This window comes from Bicyclus anynana, chromosome 23 (assembly GCF_947172395.1).
Source record: "Bicyclus anynana chromosome 23, ilBicAnyn1.1, whole genome shotgun sequence".
In the NCBI taxonomy this organism is placed as follows: Eukaryota; Metazoa; Arthropoda; class Insecta; order Lepidoptera; family Nymphalidae; genus Bicyclus; species Bicyclus anynana.
Window position 1 is genome coordinate 9,338,678 of NC_069105.1, and position 16,378 is coordinate 9,355,055.

The 16,378-nt window shown below is 37.1% G+C and overlaps 1 protein-coding gene across 1 annotated transcript; it reads left to right on the top strand.

The window, feature by feature from the left end:
- Nucleotides 1–3,522: 3,522 nt before the first annotated feature.
- LOC112053723 (alpha-(1,3)-fucosyltransferase C-like) lies at nt 3,523–5,746 on the top strand. The gene is made up of 2 exons (XM_024093251.2): nt 3,523–4,355; nt 5,446–5,746. Exons 1-2 carry the CDS (start codon nt 3,523–3,525, stop codon nt 5,744–5,746), a joined length of 1,134 nt encoding a protein of 377 aa, XP_023949019.2.
- Nucleotides 5,747–16,378: the final 10,632 nt, after the last annotated feature.

Below are 16,378 nucleotides of genomic sequence, written 5' to 3' on the forward strand. Positions count from 1 at the left end.
GGCTTCGGCCGTGGCTAGTTACCAAGCGATTCCGTTACGATGTCACGTAGAAACCGAAAGGGGTGTGGATTTTCATCCTCCTCTTAACAAGTTAGCCCACTTCCATCTTAAATTGCATCATCACTTACCATCAGATGAGATTGTAGTCAAGGGCTAACTTGTGATAATAAAAAAAAATTATGATTGTGTTGAGACGCCACGCAAAAATAATTTATTCCTACAATACAGAAGTGGTGTTATAATAATTAAAGAAACAACAAGAGAATACAATAATTATCACAATCTCATTATCAATCATTATCAATCAAGAAAATTAATTAATAAACACAAAAAAAACTTGACCGACATCTACAACACCACTGACCATAAGCAATCCTTCCAACATATGTAATATTTACATAGGACCTTATTATATTTTTAACGTTTTCAAGTTGTCATCAACATCGTTATCAACCCATATTCGGCTCACTGCTGAGCTCGAGTCTCCTCTCTGAATGAGAGGGGTTAGGCCTTAGTCCACCACGCTGGCCCAATGCGGATTGGCAGACTTCACACACGCAGAGAATTAAGCAAATTCTCTGGTATGCAGGTTTTCTCACGATGTTTTTTTTCACCGTTTGAGACACGTGATATTTAATTTCTTAATATTATGCACACTACTGTAAAGTTTGAGGTGTATGCCTAGACCGGTTTAAAACCCACACCCTCCGGAATCGGAAGCCGGGGTCATGTCCACTGGGCTATCACGGCTCTACATCGACATATCGCTATAGTATGACTATAGGCAAACTAATTTATCGACATATCGTTATCGATAAGTCGACTTTTTCAACTGCACATCCCTAAATCAGGTACGCGCGCCGCGGGGTAACGAAGCTAATCTGTACTCAAGTGTCGACAATTTGAGGCGTAACAACAGAAAATAAGCACGACCGCCCTATGCTTAATCCAAATAAACGCTCTGTAATCATCTCGCTGCTCTGTCTGTTTGTGTTTTATGGTTGTATGTTTTAGTAATAGTATGACGTAGCTACCTTATGCGTCTATAGATAAACTACTAGCGGACGCCCGCGACTTCGTCCGCGTGGAATTCAGTTTTTCACAAATACCGCGGGAACCGTGGATTTTTTCGAGATAAAAAGTAGCCTATGTGTCAATCCAGAGTAAAATCTATTTCCATTCCAAATTTCAGCTAAATCGCTTCAGTAGTCGCAGCGTAAAAGAGGAACAAACATACTTACACACTTTCACACTTACACACAAACATTCGCCTTTATAATATTAGTGTGATTTCAGAAAGCTGGTTTACTTTTATAGACGGAGAGCCAGCGACAGCCATACTTTCGTAATTTTATAAAAGCTGATAGCTTGTCAGCTCATGCTCTTACCATTGATAAGTCCCGTAGGCAATTAAAGAATTTCAACCGTGGTAGGTGATAGCAGGATTCAAGGATTCAGACCTTCAACCGTCTATATATAAAGTGGAGAAGCCCACAATAAACTCAGTCAGGATTTATAACTATAGGTCACAAACCCTCGTGATTTCAAGCCAGATAGCATACTACTGGACCAACGCCTAAACTGCTGCAACAAATAGGTTTTTTATTAAATTTACAAGTTAGACCTTGACTGCAAAACACCCGATGGTAAGTGATGAGGCAATCTAAGATAGAAGCGTGCTAACTTGTTAGGAGAAGGATGAAAATCCACACCCCTTTTGGTTTCTACACGACATCGTACCGCAACGCTAAATCGCCTGGCCGTACATCTATGTCGGTAGGATGCTAAAAAGCCACGGCCAAAGCCAGCCAGACCTGCGCGATTTTACCCGCGTGGTTCCAGTTGCCGTAGGGGGATAATATATAGCCTATATCCTTCCTCGATAAATGGTCTATCTAACACTGAAAGAATTTTTCAAATCGGACAGTAGTTCCTGAGATTAGTGCGTTCAACCAATCAAACAAAAAACTCTTCAGCTTTATAATATTAGTGTAGATGATTATTTCTATCATTTGAATAAATTTATAAATACAGCAAAGCAAGCATTTAATTCATAAATGTATTCAAATAAGAACACCCGTTAATATCACATGGGGGTGTATATTTTTGCTATAAATTAAATGCTCGAGACGTAACGAGTTTTTCATGCGACAGTTGGTTAAACTCGATACTTTATATTGCGAAATGAAACACATAAATTACGTAGAAAACGGGGCGTACCGGAGAACAACGCTAGTATATCATAAACAAAGTTACATCTTACGTAACATGTTTTCGGTGGAAAGGGAAAACTATTTGGGAAAGCGTGCGTTTTTAACACAACAATACGAATAGTATAAGAGATGGTGGTAATAATAGTTTAGTTTTTTTTTATATAAAATTACTAGCTACCCTACCCCACACGGGAACGCTGGAAAAAAAAGTATAAAAAAATAAAAATAAAAAGTAAAAAGTATCCTATGTCCTTCTCCTGGCTCTAAACTACCTCCCTGCCAATTTTCAGCTAAATCGATTCAGCTGTTCTTGAGTTATAAGTGGAGTAACTAACACGACTTTCTTTTATATAAATAGATTTGGTTTTTCTCCTTCAATTTACACTGTTAAGATACGGAAGATGTTTGGCGGGAAAATCGTAGGTATCACATGTAGCGCTCTTTTTATTTTCATTGATTTGCTGCATTTTAGAGTTATATTGCATAAAGTATATTTTACTTTAGTTCTGAAAAGGTGCACAAGTATAGTGAATCTTAAGTAAGAGTGTTTTGTGTCATACCTAGTTTCCATTATAAGATGTGGCAAATACTCTTTTGAAGAAAATAATAAAAAAACAATAATACAGTTATAGTATTGTAATATACAAAGTCATATCTCCCATTCGTGTTTACAGTACAAGTATCCTACTATAATATCATAAACACAAAAGTTTGTATGGATGTTTGTTACTCGTGAGTTTGTATGGATGTTTGTTACACAGAGATACTCAAAACGCAGTATACAACTTGCGTTTTGAGTATCTCTGTGTGTGTACATTTAGACTGAACTGATTTCAAGGGGATTCTCCCCTTTTTCTATAAATGGACTTCACAACATTTGTACTGTTTCTGTAAATGGAAACCATAGCAATAGCCGTGCAAACAAATATTCACACAATGGAAAAAATGTGCTACTATCTCCCAACACAAAATTACAGGAAAATAAAATCATAACAAACACCACTCAACAATGTCCCATTCTGCCAAGAATTCTTACAGAATTATAAACAAGCAAGAAACTACCAAAAACATAATATGTAGATTGACAGTTAGTATAGAACTAGTTATGAACTACAACAGACATTAATAAAAAAAAAAAAATAATAATTTGGTAATGATAATCAACAAATCAATAATAAAAAGCATTTACATGTATTATGTTAAAGAAATGGTGTTTATTAGTCCCTTGAAGAAAACTCTAATAAGACTGTGTATTTATGCGTCGTTACTTGGCCTGTGTTACTTACTTTTCTGGATACCACATTTAATTATGGGTCAAAGTAATCTATTGGAATGCCAAAAGGAGAGATTATCAACAGATTTGAAATATATTTTGATTTGGAAACCAGCGCGTGCATCGAAAAAGAAAGTCCCATTTCTAAAACACACAGAACTACCTGATGGACAAAGAGTATTTATCAGACAGAAATGCAATTATATAAATTGTTACATTACCCACGATAAAGATATTTTAAAAGGTAACAACCAGCGTTTAGACGCAGTAGTTTTCAATGTACGTGATATAGTTAAATCTCAACCAAAGAATATAGATTTGCAAAGATCACCAGAACAGAAATACGTATTCCATTCTTTGGACTCTTCAGAAAAGTATCCAGTTTGTGATTCGTTTTTTGACAATTTCTTCAATTGGACCTGGACTTATAAACTCGACTCTGATATCCCACAACCTTTGATGAATATATACAATGACAAAAAAGAATGGATTGGACCAAAATTTAATATGTCGTGGCTACCAAAGATGATTAGACGTGACCAATTTAACAAGAAATCGTTTAGTAAAACCAAAGCGGTAGCATGGTTGATACCACGATGTAAAACTAAAGCGAAGTATCAAGATTTTATTTCTGAATTTAGACGTGAATTAAAAACGTATAACTATACATTAGACACATACGGTCCATGTGGGAGTAAAAAGTGTCCAAATGGAAGTATTCCAAAATGCTTAGGATTGATTGAAAAGAAATACTTTTTCCAATTAGTCCTGGAAGACACGTTCGCTGAAGATTATGTTTCGGAGAGAATGGTTCAAGCTTTGTCATATATCGTTGTACCAATTGTATTAGGAATGTCCGATTACACAAAGTAAGCATATATAGATTTATTAAAATTAGCTTGAATCAATGTCGATTCAAATTATATTCAAACTAGTTGACGCCGTTCGGTTTTACCCCCGTGGTTCCCATTCTCATAAGAATACGGGGACAATATATAGCCTATAAAACGATAAATGGGCTATCTAACACAGAAAGAATTTTTCAAATCGGACCAGCAGTTCCTGAGATTAGCGCGTTCAATCAGACAAACAAACAAACAAACTCTTCAGCTTTTTAATATTAGTATAGATTTAGAATTCATTTGATGTCACTTTTACAACCTCAATTTATGTTATTATCGTGATAGTAAAACCAAAATCTTAAAGGCCACCCCCGGCCCAGGCCTACCCTAACCACCCGGCAATTTATTTATATCTAGAAATATCCTAATAATTCTACTTTAATAATTACTTTCTCTTCGAAATCATTACTTTCTCAAAAAAAGTTTGCTACAGCTTTTTACGACATTTTGATATCATCTTTAATTTGTCCACAATGGGGACAAGCTTAGATCGTTGACCAGCCTGAGTTTTAAGAAATTTTTTGAAGACTTATGATTGGTATTTTTATTCGTTTTCGTTGTATGTTAAGCTTGTTGGTAACAGAAAAAAATAATCTTCAGCTTCAAATGATTCTTGGTACACCAATTTTTTTTTCAAGAAACATTCTTTTATTAAGCCAATTATTTAACTAGATCCTTATATTTATTTTATCTCCATATACTTTTATACGAGGGTATACCTGAATTCTCTGGGCTGACGTTGTATGAGTCGGGGCCATACTAAAGTTTCGAGAGTTCTAAACGCACTTTGGTCGGATTAGGTGCTGCAAGCCTTGAATTTATCGATTCACTATTTTTTTGGATTTTATTTATTATTATTACTTTTCCGGGATAAAAAGTTAGCCTATTCGTCAATCCAGGGTAAAATCTATTTCCATTCCAAATTTTAGCCAAATCGGTTTAATAACTGGGGCATAAAGGAGTAAAATACCCACATACACATAAACTTTGTCTAATAAAATATTAGCGTGTTGTGATACTGTTACTAGAAATAAATGTAATTTTTCTTTTGTTTTAGCTTTCTACCTCCCGGATCGTTCGTTAACGCACAATCTTTCGACATAAAAAAGCTTGGATCTATCGTCGACTACCTAATTCATAATCCCAGCACATATTACTATTTTTTCGATTGGAAAAATCATTATTATTACACATCGCGTCCTAGATCTCAAATCTGTGAGTTGTGTACTAAATTAAATGAGAATTTTACCACTAGCTCTCCGAGTATGTATAGAAAATTTCGAAAATGGTGGAACCCTGACTTCAGAGACTCCTGCCAAGAGATGAGCGTGAACAACATATTGTTTAAAAATGATTAAAATGTTTTCTTTTTATATTATTCGACAATAATGTAATCGCATAATAAATTAAAGTCAAGTGTTGTTACCGAAGGTAATATCTATTGAATTTTAATTATTTACGTTTTTATTTTACTTTTTGTTTATTTACATTTTAGAATAAGTACCTACAGTGTGTGCCGTGATAGCCCAGTGGATATGACCTCTGCCTCCGATTCCGGAGGGTGTGGGTTCGAATCCGGTCCGGGGCATGCACCTCCAACTTTTCAGTTGTGTGCATTTTAAGAAACTAAATATCACGTGTCTCAATCGGTGAAGGAAAACATCATGAGGAAACCTGCATACCAGAGAATTATCTTAATTCTCTGCGTGTGTGAAGTCTGCCAATCCGCATTGGGCCAGCGTGGTGGACTATTGGCCTAACCCCTCTTATTCTGAGAGGAGACTCGAACTCAGCAGTGAGCCGAATATGGGTTGATGACAGACCTACAGTGAGTGTGTGAAGTAAAGTGAAAAGTAACCACAAATTATTTATCTAACCATTCCTCAGATACCTCTCATTCTACCTATTAGTGAAAACCACATACAATTCTGCTTAGTTTGTTTTTAACATACTAGCGACCCGCACCCGGCTTCGCACAGGTACTAATATTATGATTTGTCCATACTATAGGAAATCAACCGGGACGAAACGTATGGCCCGCCAGCCGCTATGCCTCCGTTCCGTATTCTGTACTATTATATTACGTATGTATTTTATATACATATAAACCTTCCTCTTGAATCACTATTGCTGAAAGTTGCATTAAAATCCGTTTAATAGTATAAAAGCTCTAAGCGACATCATTTTATACTAGGTACTGATGATAATCTATACTAATATTATTAAGAGGACAGATTTGATTGTTGTTTGCATTGAATAGGCTCTGGAACTACTAAACTGATTTGTGAAATTATTTCACCATTAGTTCTCATTCGCACGAGAGCTTTTTTAACGAACGACAAATATATATGTTCCCAAATATATGTTCACGCGAGCGTTTTTAAAACTTGACGCTTTTTGTCAAGCAGTGTTGCATTTTCAATTTTGAGCGTTGGGAATAGACCTTCTTTTTGCATACTATATTTGAACGCTTTGTTAACGGACGTTAAGCAAACTGTCGTGCGAATGTGGGCTTAGAGTCTTACATTAGCCATGATGAACATAGGCTATATTATGTGTTTTATTTTTTTATTTACGCGGTTTCACTCGCACAATTCCCGTCCCCGTGGGAATATGGTGAATTCCTACGGGAATTGTGCAAGTGAAACTGCGTGGCGTCTTCTAGTGATAAATATAATAAAGCAAAAGAAATAGACTCCGACCGAAGATGGACCGAAGACATCAAGCGTGCTGCAGGGAGCCGCTGGATGCTCGCGGATCGAGACAGTTTTGTTTGGAAGTCCATGCAAGAGGCCTATGTCCAGCAGTGGACGTCCATCAGCTGTTAATGATGATGATGATGATGATGATGATGATGATGATAATGATGATGATGATGATGATGATGATGATGATGATGATGAAAACAAATAGAAAAGATATCTATTAAAACCTACTTTCTCGAACGCTCTAGCAAATGATTTGTACCACTTCCATATAACTTATCCCTGTCCAAATCAGATTAAAAGGTTTCAATATTATTTTAGGGTCACATCTGCGATCGACGTCTCGAGGCAGATTTATTATTGAATACTTTTTTGTGCTCTCACTTCTGAAGAGGTAGTGATATGCTGCGATTATCAATCTTCCTTAACTTTATTGTATTATTATTCGTACCTCAATTTTGATTCAGTTTTGAACTTTGTGACAACTTTGCCACACATATTGTAATGATTTTTATTCATATCATATAATATCCTTATCTTTCCCTTTACCTCAAAATCAGCTTTTTGATAAGTTTGTTAACTACAACATAGTAATAAAACTAATATACAGGGTATTTATAATGAATGGATAAAACGTAAATACACCTAATTATCTAAAACAATTTTGATTGATTTTGAAAAATTAGCCAGGGTGATTTGGATTTTATCCATTAATACACCCTGTCTATCCGATATATCTGCCCGGTAGCTGGGTATAGGTATAATGCTAAGAGAAATCTTATTTGAAACATACATATATAGATACAATACATTGAACAACTTTGTCAACGTCTTCTGAGGACTCATTTCTTTCTCTCAAGAAATTCTCAGTCTTTTTATTTTATTCTTTACATGTTAGCCCTTGACTACAATCACACATGATGGTAAGTGATGATGCAGTCTAAGGTGGAAGCGAGCTAACTTGTTAGGAGGAGGATGAAAATCCACACCCCTTTCGGTTTCTACACGACATCGTACCGGAACGCTAAATCGCTTGGCGGTACGTCTTTGTTGGTAGGGTGGTTGCCATGGCCGAAGCCTCCCACCAGCCAAACCTGGTCCAGTTAAGAAAACCACTGCGTCACGGAGGCCGTCAAAAAAGTCTGAAACATTTAAACACTCGTGTCTCGAAGAGCATGTTCCGGTCATTATCATTAGCGTCTTATACCTATGATAACAGCTAGATATTCAACGATTATCACCCAAGCCTCTCAGATCCACCATGCTCCTCGCAGCAGCTTAGATCCATAGAGCATGGTGGATGTAAGCTTCATATCATCCCTATTTAAGGTCTCGGTGAAAAAAATCTTGACGGCCTCCGTGGCGCAGTGGTATGCGCGGTGGATTTACAAAACGGAGGTCCTGGGTTCGATCCCCGGCTGGGCAGATTGAGATTTTCTTAATTGGTCTAGGACTGGCTGGTGGGAGGCTTCCGCCGTGGCTAGTTACCACCCTACCGGCAAAGACGTACCACCGAGCGATTTAACGTTCCGGTACGATGCCGTGTAGAAACCGAAAGGGGTATGGATTTTCATCCTCCTCCTTACAAGTTAGCCCGCTTCCATCTAAGACTACATCATCACTTACCATCAGGTGAGATTGTAGTCAAGGGCTAACTTGTAAAACAATAAAAAAAAAATGCTTCTAAAAAATTTAGCAAGATTTACGTAAGGTGCATAATAAATTTTACACAACACATTCGAATTTAATTGAACCACGGGACGTATTGTGAGTCAATCCCGCAGCAGCGCCAGTTGACAGGTTTAAATAATTGATGGTGTCCCCCGCGTGTGATCGCCCGCAAAGACCGCAGCGTTCGCGTCACATATGTATGAACAATTACCTGACTCCTGTTCATAGGTGTCCGGGTAATTGTGACGTATCAGTTATTTGCTAACCTTACAGCGCCGACCCGAGGTAAATTTTAGAATGGAGCGAGATCCAATTATGGCGCCTTTCCTGTTTGCTCCTAACATTATATACTAAGGACGTTTGAAAAGTTCGTAGCCTAACGTATATCGGAATGTCATACATTTTTAACCGACTTCAAAAAAGGAGGAGGAGGTTTCTCTTCTTTCAGATACGGTTTTAATTAACACAGCACTAACTTGGTACTGCCTTCAAACTGATCAGAAGGTAGATGTTATGTTTCGCTACAAAGATCGAAAAGATTTCTTTTCGAATTTCTTTTCGATCTTGTCTTTACCATTTCGGCGCCCCCTAGGATTTGGCGCCTGGAGCGACCGCTCCGTTCGCCGTATGGACGGTCCGGCCCTGTAACCTTAGACCATTTAAATAACAGGACCTGCCTCGCTAACCATCAACCCCCTGGCAAAGATCAAAAATCTATGATCTAACGCGTTTATAAAAACTGTTGCTATAGAATCGATGTTTCATTGTTGTAATCGTTTTCGTCGTGTAAAGAGCTCCCTAAAAATGCCGGTTTGTGTAGTTGAATAGCATAAAAGACGGCCAAAAACTTGTAGTTTAGTAAAAGTTGGAGTAACGTTTCATTTAAAAGTATTTAAACCTTAATTTTATCAAATTTGTAATAAAAACAATTTATAAAAAGATTCGATTCTTTTGACGAAACAGCCAAACATCAATCAGTAATCGAACATTCTATGTATTTAATCTGTGGATAGTCTAAGTAATGTGTTTGTTAGTCTGTGTAAAAATTACGCGTGTGTGTATTTCGAGTCAAATTTATAGTTGTGTGTAGTAGGACATACAATATTTTAATGGTGTTAAATATTTTCGATGTGTAAAATTTCCTCGTCCCCCTCAAAAAACGACAGACATTTTTGTTCGTGAATTTGAGTGCGATGCATCTCCATTTTCTAATTCCTCTATGTTGCTAACTACCTCATTGGTCCAGCGGTAAGACTAGCATGTCACGTATGTATTAACAATTACCTGACTCCTGTTCATAGGTGTCCGGGTAATTGTGACGTATCAGTTATTTGCTAACTGCTTCAATGGCCCAGTCATTAGCCTATCATGTCATGGTTACCCTACTCCTGGGTCAGGCAATGAACTATTTAGCTTTCCTTCTCTCTAAGGAATCAGGTGTTTAGTCAGAATTTTTTGAAGCCAGCCTACTCGCAACATACTTGGCTGAAGGCCGGAATGGAATCTAATATGGATCTTAGACTATAAACAAATCATCATTTAGATTTATTATCTAAATATTGAAATAACTCAAAGGTGACTGACTGACTGACATAGTGATCTATCAACGCACAGCACAAATCACTGGACGGATCGGGCTAAAATTTATGTTGATCAATTCTACCCCCATGGGGATATAATAGGGGATGAAAGTTTGTATGAAACGTCGTCATTCGTCAATGTTGCGGCGTTTTGGATGAAATTTGGAATGAAAATAGATGTTACTCTGGATTAACACTACTACTACGCTACTTTTTTCATACCCGAAAAATCCATAGTTCCCGCGGGATTTGTGAAAAACTGAATTCCACGCGGACCCCGCTAGTTGAGCTATAAATACAAGAATTGGATGTGTAAAAATTGAGGACAAATACGAGTAGATAACGAAAGATCCGATAGCTAATAATATGAGTTATTAATAGTTAACCTACGTTCATAACTTTGATAATGTAGGTTAACTTACATCAATGTCTTACTACCCTAATGCTATGACTGTGTAACTGTCACCAAGTTCTGATGAATATTCGAGGAGGCTCGACACTCGGGCGAGGGCGCCACTGCGGCGAAATTAATTATGCCAGGTCAGGCACTCTGAAAGCCCTACTGATGCTATTATATTACACTGGAAATTAGTTTTGTGTAGAATTTAGTTTTTCACAAATCCCTCGGAAACCATGAGTTTTTCCAGGATGAAAATTAGCCGATGTGTTAATCTAGAGGGAAATCTATTTCCAATTAAAATTTCAGCCACATCGGTTCAGTTGCGGCGTTCACGTAGTGCTCAGAGTTATTTTCTGATATAGTAACAGCCTTCTAAGCGTTATTCAAGTTGGTTCATTTCACAGGTAATTTTTGTTCAAGGGCTTGTAGTCTATGAATATGTTTGAATTTAGAACAATCTTTTGAAAATGGAACAGATAGATTACGCTGCGGAAATCAAAACTGGTAATGCACGGATTGAACTGGCAGCAGTGTCGTATAAACAACAAACCTAAAAACAGTTACAGCTATTAGAAAGCGTGTTATAAAGAATTTGAAAATAGAACAGATTAATAATCTCCAAATATGTTTGAATTTAGAACAATATTTTGATAATGGAACAGATAGATTACGCTGCGGAAAGCAAAACTGGTTGTGCACGGATTGAACTGGCAGCAGTGTCGCGTAAACAACAAACCTAAAAACAGTTACAGCTACTAGAAAGCGTGTTATAAAGAATTTTAAAATAGAACGGATTAATAATCTCTAAATATGTTTGAATTTAGAACAATATTTTGAAAATGGAACAGATAGATTACGCTGCGGACAGCAAAACTGGTAGTGCACGGCTTGAACTGGCAGCGGTGTCGTGTAAACAACAAACCTAAAACAGTTACAGCTTTTATAGAATGCGTGTTATAAAGAATTTGAAAATAGAACAGATTAATAATCTCTGAATATGTTTGAATTTAGAACAATATTTTGAAAATGGAACATATAGATTACGCTGCGGAAAGCAAAACTGGTAGTACACGGATTGAACTGATAGCGGTGTCGCGTAAACAACAATCAGCCCGCAATTGGATTGTGAGCGGTAGGGAGAAATATCGGACCAGTGTGTGTTAACACACGCACCTGATACCACTGCATTGTAATATGAAATACCCCTACTATTTGTATTCATTATCATCAGCATATTTTCAATGATGAACCATTTTTAGGGTTCCGTATTCCACAAGGAACACATATAGTTTCGCTATGTCTGTCCATCCTTCAGCCAGTCTGTCTTAGCGCAGAGACTATTTTCACTAGAAAGCGTGAGCGTAGTGAGTATGTAAATTAAAAATGTGAACAAAGTCGTAAAATAAAATCTTAAAAAATATTTTTTTAGAATATTTTTTAGAGCTTCAAGCAACTAATGGAAGTTGACGGGCTTAGCCGTGTTAAAATACATTGCATCACGATAGAGTAGTTAATATTTTAGCAGACTCAAAAGTGATTACAAAAATAAGAAAACTAATGTCAACAAAGGAACAACATTTGTGAGGACAACTTAATTAAAAAATCAAACTGTAACCAAAATAAAAGCCTAGAATGGCAGAGAATGACCGTGAGTGAAGTCACGCACTTGTGAACGTTGTGTGTAGGGTTAAAGGTACCTTTGACTGTTAACAAACACTCCCCTTTTCCACTCAAGCCACTCTCCCCGCTTATCCCAAGTAACCCATAAAGAATTACACAATAGGAGATGTGGACGGCTCGAACGCTACGAGCACACTGAAGCCGTCCGTACTGCAAGTCGTTGCAACGCGGCGATAACAATATGGTTAGGAGTTACCTTGTCAGCCGATAGACGTCCGTTGCTGGACAGGTATCTTGCATGGACCTCCAAGCACATAGTAGGTAGCAAATAGTAGGGGTCATAGAGAACATTTAGTGCGCCTACAAACCAATACGTACGCACCTGAGACCGTGTTTCGTGTTAAACTGAACGTTTATTTGCATAATAGTAGTGCTTTCATTCAGATCTATTATCCAATAGCCGTACAATGAGATTTAACCACTCTGGTGTTCCATTGTAGTGTTAGTAGTACCACCATGCTTATTCCTGTCATTAAAAAAAAGTGCCAACTAGCCTAAATATTAAAAAGCTTTAGGTATACAAAAAAAAGTGCTTTGTAAGCCCAGCCTTAATCTTACAAAGACTGAAGTTTCTTTTGAGAAATAGTTTCCGTTAATTTGTTAGAGACGCTACAGATCTTCAGTTTTAACTACGATTTACTGAACAGTTCGACTGTTTAGTTAAAACTGCTCGTCTGTAGCACGCGTTACTTTGATATTGTGTATTGAGAGGTTCACTATAATGGAAGTCACAGAAAACTTCAAATTGTTCATTTTCTTTAAGAAATAGCAATGGAGAATGTTCAGTATTTTCAAATCTTAGAGTTCTGTATTCTCCGTTGAAAATAAAAAAAATATTATTAGCCATTAGTCAAAGAGTAAATTAATATAAAGACCGTAATTCGTAAATACAAAATTGCCTGAAAGGGCCGGGCAAGTGTTGTACGATGACGTCACGTACAATATCGCGACTGTTAGCGGTAGTAGATATTTATGCGAACTTACTCTGAATGCATGTAAAATCACAACTATTTGGTATTCTTAAATAAAACGAAAAGTTGTGTATTTGTACATATAAAAACTCTAATTTCAAGTGATTTTGCATACCTAGTAACATTCCCTAGTTAGCACGAAGTTCACCGGGTCAGCTACGAGTAGCTCTATATAGAATAAGTCTAGTTAAAAGTGAAAGTAAACCATGGTTAAGGAGCTAGGCGTGACCAAACATAATCCAAGCCAAATATGCCGTACAGTGGCCCCTTGATGTTGTCAAGTCAACTCGAATATTCATCACGGCTTGATTACACGTGCATAGTTACACCTAATCATTTTGCAAATAGAATTTGTAAATAGAACATCACGATCCACGATCGTTGGGTGTTAATTGCGTAACGCAAACTGTATAATAGGGATGATGACAGTTTTTTAAATTGTATATAAATTAAGAGTATGCTAATAGTAAAGCAATTTTGTAAAAGTAACAGGGTATCTACGAGCATTACTTTCGGAGCTACAGGGATTTAAAGGGTCAGATCCCTGAAAAACGCCCCATACAAAATGGCACGAACTAATGACGTCTAAGGTAATGTGATGATCGTTAGATTTGTATGTGCATTTAAACAAAACTACTAATATCTTTTTTTTTTGTGCGTTTATGTTTATAGTCCATGTATTAAAAAAGGTCACATTTAATGTAAGGAAGCTAAAACTGTATGAATTTTCATCTAATTACGATAAAAGATTTTTAATAGATTTTGAAATTTTATAATCTCATTTATTTTGCAAATACCCAGACAATCTTTGCATTTTATGTATAAATTAGTTAACATTGGCCTTATATACCCGAATGTATCATAAAAATCAATATATTCAGACCTAGTCATCATCCCCATTATAATAACAAAGAAAATCTTACCTTCAATAATGGAAAAAAGTGATCAATACGCGCCAAGAACAATATGAAATGTACGTATTTAAGATTCCCAATAGATAATTCCTTAACCCAACGTCCATTGGTCACAAGTCCTGGACTTGGCTCGGAGTTTTTCTCTCTGCCACGCGATGGACCCAGCACCCGCACTGTGGATCCATGGATTGCAACGATGTCTCTCCCCCTCTCTCTCTCTCTCATTATAAATTACAAAATGTTAAGTTGATTTACTCCATAGTAGTTAAGTACTATAGTCATATTATTACAAAATTATTTTATAAGAATAACAAGATTACTACAGCTGAGTTTGATGAAAGACTATTTCTCTGACAAGAACGCCACATATTTTTAATTTGGATAATGATTATTTTACAAACTAGATTGCCTTATCAGTGCATTGTATTGTGTCGTGCAACGGTTAAACGCCATTAACCTGCCACAGCTGCGTTGCGTTGACGCACAACGTGGCATGTCCTTTATAATCGCTTTAAATAGTAGTAGTAATAATTTCTAAATTAAATCATTTTTGAATATAAATTAAATGTAATCATTATGTGTATATTATAAAACTTTTCTAATCATTATGATTGCGAGCGCGTTTCCAAATAAACCTCGTTCAGGATTACGTGGTTAGAAGCATCCCTATGTGAATATTTAAGTCAAATTGACGATATCTACACATGATATAACGGTCTCGTTGTCCAAGTCTACAGTACAGGAGCCGGGCAATATTTCTACAATGTGATCAACTTTGTCTTTATAGTCCAGGAGCCAAACAGTATTTTTACAATTTGATCAACTTTGTCTATACATATAGTCCAACAGCAAGACAATATTTTATCTATTTGAGCAAATTTTCTGTAAGTAGCTTCATTTTGAGACGCCCATTTTCATATACCTAGTTAGCTAAATTTATGATATCAATAATTGTGTTCACTAACTAAAGTCTAGCCGCTCAGAGATTACGTTTCTGACCGATTGTGCGAATGGGACACAATACAATTGTCTCGTTTTTTTACCTCTCCCTCATGTTACATCGCCCATTCGTCATTCGATCACGACCTGTCAGAAACGCAATCTCTGAGCGGCCGGACTTTAACAGGGGTAGGACGTAAACATCTCTTTAACTACGTGAAGAGCCCTTAACTTTTTGAATGTTCTGAAGTCTTCACAATCAGCAATACAGAGCCGCTTTGCATATTGAAGTGAAGTGAAGTGAAGTGATGTAGAGAGGGGTCACGAACAAAGAGCTGCTGAATATGCAAGCGGACTATCTCTGCGATATGGTAATTAGTCACTTCAAACTGCACTGACTCCTACTTTACACTTTTCATCAAAAATCCATAACTATGGTATATTTTAAGTGTGAAATTAATTATTTTTAAACCAATGTAGATAGAATAGATCATCATTTTCATCATCATCAACATCAGCCCATATTCGGCTCACTGCTGAGCTCGAGTCTCCTCTCAGAAGGGAGTTAGTTGCCAATAGTCCACCACGCTGGTCCAATGCGAATTGGCAGACTTCACACACGCAGAGAATAAAGAAAATTCTTTGGTATGCAGGTGGTTTCCCATGTATGTGGTTCTGGTTACCTTACGATGTTTTCCTTCACCGTGAGACACGTGATATTTAATTTCATAAAATGCACGTAACTGAAAAGTTGGAGGTGCATGCCGGGGACCAGAGTAGAACCCACAGCCTCCGGAATCAGAGGAAGAGGTCATATCCACTGAGCTATTACGGCTCTGTGATCATCATTTTCAGTATCCGCCTATTTTGAACAGACTTCAAAAAAAGGAGGAAGTTCTATTTATGTATGCCAGTACCTACCTACACTCACCATCGCACCGCCCTCAAACAGATCAGAAGGTAGCACATACGAATTTTGCGCTTTTTAGTATAGTAAAAACTTTTTAGTGATTTTGAGGGCGGTCGTATTTTACAGGGCTAGGCCTCCCTCTTTATAGGAAAGGGGTAAGGAGTTTAGGCCCACTACGCTGATTCGATGCGGGTTGGCGAGCTTAGGGTGATCATGGTTC

Coding starts and splice junctions, on each gene's coding strand:
- LOC112053723 (XM_024093251.2), top strand. CDS start 3,523: ATGGGTCAAAGTAATCTATTGGAATGCCAAAAGGAGAGATTATCAACA. Junction 4,356..5,445: donor GGAATGTCCGATTACACAAA/GTAAGCATATAT, acceptor CTTTTGTTTTAG/CTTTCTACCTCCCGGATCGT.